Raw genomic sequence first — 3,256 nt, 5'->3', positions numbered from 1 at the left:
TTATTTTATTTTATTTATGTTATTATTTTATTTTATTTGTTGTTCATTATTCTCTTTTTTTTTTTGCCTTTCCTTTTCAGCCTTTCAGCATTCTAACTCTTATTCTCTATTTTCCCAAAGCCAGAAAACAGAAAGATTTGCGACGACCAATGTTTTCTTCCAGAAACGTACAGCCTTATCACTGAATTGCTGAAATCTCCATTTTACAAAGGTGTATCTGGATAATTAGAACAGAAAATCCATTTCTGCATTTCAAAACGTGCTCGGTAAGAATTCATGAGCAAGAGTAAAGACTATTAATTAAAAAGATACTTCCAGTTTTCTTTTAAGGGCAGTTTCTGTTAGAGTCCATGATTGTCTGGCTGCCAAGGAAACTGAAATGCTCTGGTAGGAAGAAGCTTATTCAACATAGGCAGGAACGAGCCAGTTCCCATGAACTTCGCTGTAGGGTGTCTGCTTTGCGGTCGACATCAATCCATTTTCTTAGACCGCGTAGGCGGACTTTCCCGGGGGTTGGCACTACCCACAGGAGCTGTACCCTCCCACATCACTCAGTCAAGAAGATGCCCGAAAGACGTTGCCAAAGGCCAGTCCGATGGAAGCTGTTACCCAACTGAGGCTCCAGGAACTCAGGAGTGTCAAGCTGACACTGATGTGATCCAGAACAGGCCCCACTCTCCTCGTGCCCACGCAACAATCACCATCCAGAGAGACCTCCTCCTCCTCTTCCTCCTCCTCCGCCTCCTCCTCCTCCTCCTCTACAGTGGACAACTTTTTCCTCAGCCTGACTCTCCCAGGACACCTGTGTAGGGCTGGGTGGAAGCCTCCTTCCTGTCCCCTCATCCCATCTAGGGAGCCAGCAGGCCGACCAGCCCACAGTCCCTGGCCCATGCAGACCCCTGAGCTGCCCAGGAGGAAGGAGCAAGGGGCATGCATCCCCACCTGCCTGCCACCTGCACTAGGCCAGCCGCCAGTGTGTCCTCTGTGCCTTCACACTGCTCCCTGCCCCTGGACATTCCTTTCTAGGGGAGCCAGGAGAAACTCAACACTCCCTTTCCTCTAGGGCAGCAGTTGTGGCCTGGGGTCGCTGAGGGATCTGTCCTGGAGGTGGGTGGGTGTGGGGCGGCAAGTGCCAGGCTCCAGCCCAGGTGTCATGTTGGCAGGGTCCGCCACCCTTTGGGCTCAGGAACAAATCCTCCTGCTCCCTACCGGATATCCAGCCCCCACCCCCTCCCCAATCCCCAGGCCGCGAGAGCCCGCGGGGTTGGGATGGACAGCTCCCGGTGGGTGCTGAACAGCTGGTCCCATGTGATAGGTCTGCTGCTGGGCCCCTGCCGGTCCCCAGGGCACAGGCGGACAGGAATGAGTCCCGCCCGTCCCCCGGTCGCTGAGATGAGGACGGGCTGGGGTCAGGGTGCAGCTAGAGAGGGAAACAGTAGCGGGCTTTGGATGGGTCTGGGAGAATGGTGCTGGTCTGACCTCAGAAGAGGAGAGGGGCCCGGGCCTGCCGGGCCGGAGTGGGAGTCAGCCAGGCGCTGTCAAGAAGACCCTGCGCCCCCTTCCCGCTCCCAGACCTCACACCTCACCCAAGGAAGCACGGAGGCAGGCACTGCCTGGGCATTTTGGACGATCCGCCCCATGAGCCGCCCGGCCCGCAGTTACCCACGGCCCCTGGGTCCCTGACATAAGGGCTTCAGGGGGCGGCGGGCCTCCCCTACCCGCACAGACCCTAGGCTGCAGGGCACCCAGCAGTCTGTGGGCGAAGAGGACAGCGGTGTCCTGAGCTCTTAAGTGTGTGTGAGTTGGGCAGGAGGAGAAGTGAGGGTGGGGGGAGCGGCCGAGCCCAGTGCAGAGGAGGCGAGCTGAAGAGGGTGAGGGGATCTTGTGTGGGGACGGAGGGGAGTGCAGTTGTATCTTGGGGCGCTGACCAGGCAGGGTGCAAAAGGGAGAGATCGGGTGCGAGGCGCAAAAGCCTACAGCACCCGGTATTCCCAGGCGGTCTCCCATCCAAGTACTAACCAGGCCCGACCCTGCTTAGCTTCCGAGATCAGACGAGATCGGGCGCGTTCAGGGTGGTATGGCCGTAGACACCTGGCCCCGCTCCTAGCGGCCCCAAGAGCCTGCAGGGCGGCGGCTGCGGCGGCGGCGGCGGCGGAGGCGGAACGAGGCCCGGAGGGACACATTGCAAGGGCCACAGGCCCTAGCCTGCTTGGCTTCCCAAATCGGACCGCTTCGGGAGCCTTACCGGAGGCCTGCTAGGCACTGCACCTCCATTCTCCGAGCTTCTGACCTGTGTCAAATCCTAGCGCCGCCAACGACTGGCGGGGCACCCACGCCCTGCTGCCCTACGGCCGGCCAGTGCCTCTGCCCGGCCCCGTCCGACACAGGAGTCTCCCCGCCCTGGCCACCCCACCGCCCCTCCCCCCTCTCCGCACCCCCAGTGCCGCACAGCGCAGCAAAGTCCACAGGCCTCCACGGCCGGCCGGTGGGGCGGAGCGAGGGCTTTGTGACCTCATCGCCAGCCTTCAGTTCACAGGCACCTACCTCCTCTCCGCATCCTCAGCAGCCAGGGCAACTGGGCCCAGGCTGCCTCCCCGCACACACACCCCAATCCCCACCACCCCACTGTTTCTCTTCCTCTGTCTCCTTGTCTGCCTCTCTCTGTCTTTTCCTGGGGAGTTGTCATTGCTTCCCTTTTACTTCCACCTCCTTTAGGCTTCCCAGTTGGTGGGTAAGATGGGCCTAAACTCTCACACCTCAGGGTGCCTCCTAGGGGAAGGCCTGCATCTCTTCCTGGACCCCAACTCATCCACCTGCATGGGGCCTGTTGGCAACAAGCAACTGCTTTGCCCTCCCACCTTACTCCCCACGGGACTGGGCTGGCACTGCCTTTCCTCAAGGGATAGGCCCTCACATGGAACACTGTCCTCTCTCAGGGTTGACCACCAGGGTCTGGGGTCCCCTTTGCGGGGAGTGTCCCCCAGGGCTGGGAGACGGGCGGAGGGTTGGCTGCCCTGTTCCAGTTTCTTTCTCTCTTGCTGTGTCAAATTACTCTCACCCACACCAACTTGAGGAGGAAAGAGTTACGTTGGCTTCCATGTCCTGAACAACCCATGGTCGGGGAGCCCAAGGTAGGAACCCACGGAAGGATTCTGCAAGGAGGACCTGCAGCACTGGCCATGGAAGCAGACTGCTAACTGGCTTGCTCCTCTGGCCCTGGCTCAGCAGTCTCCTTTTTATTTTATTTTATTTTATT

The 3,256-nt window shown here is 59.0% G+C and overlaps 1 protein-coding gene and 1 non-coding gene across 2 annotated transcripts in view; both read right to left on the bottom strand.

Moving 5' to 3' along the window:
* Nucleotides 1–2,439, bottom strand: part of LOC115067411 (twist-related protein 1-like) — a 9,051-nt gene extending 6,612 nt beyond the window's left edge. Inside the window, exon 1 of the mRNA XM_029555178.1 lies at nt 2,246–2,439. Within this exon, the coding sequence (XP_029411038.1) occupies nt 2,246–2,274 (29 nt within the window). The 5' untranslated portion in view covers nt 2,275–2,439. The remainder of the gene's footprint in view (nt 1–2,245) is intronic.
* LOC115067414 lies at nt 1,971–2,089 on the bottom strand. The gene has a single exon (XR_003846841.1). It is a non-coding gene; the product is annotated as a 5S ribosomal RNA (ribosomal RNA).
* Nucleotides 2,440–3,256: the final 817 nt, after the last annotated feature.

Source organism: Nannospalax galili, unplaced genomic scaffold (assembly GCF_000622305.1).
Source record: "Nannospalax galili isolate Female #2095 unplaced genomic scaffold, S.galili_v1.0 scaffold664, whole genome shotgun sequence".
NCBI lineage: Eukaryota > Metazoa > Chordata > Mammalia > Rodentia > Spalacidae > Nannospalax > Nannospalax galili.
This window is presented reverse-complemented; position numbering and strand designations above follow the sequence as displayed.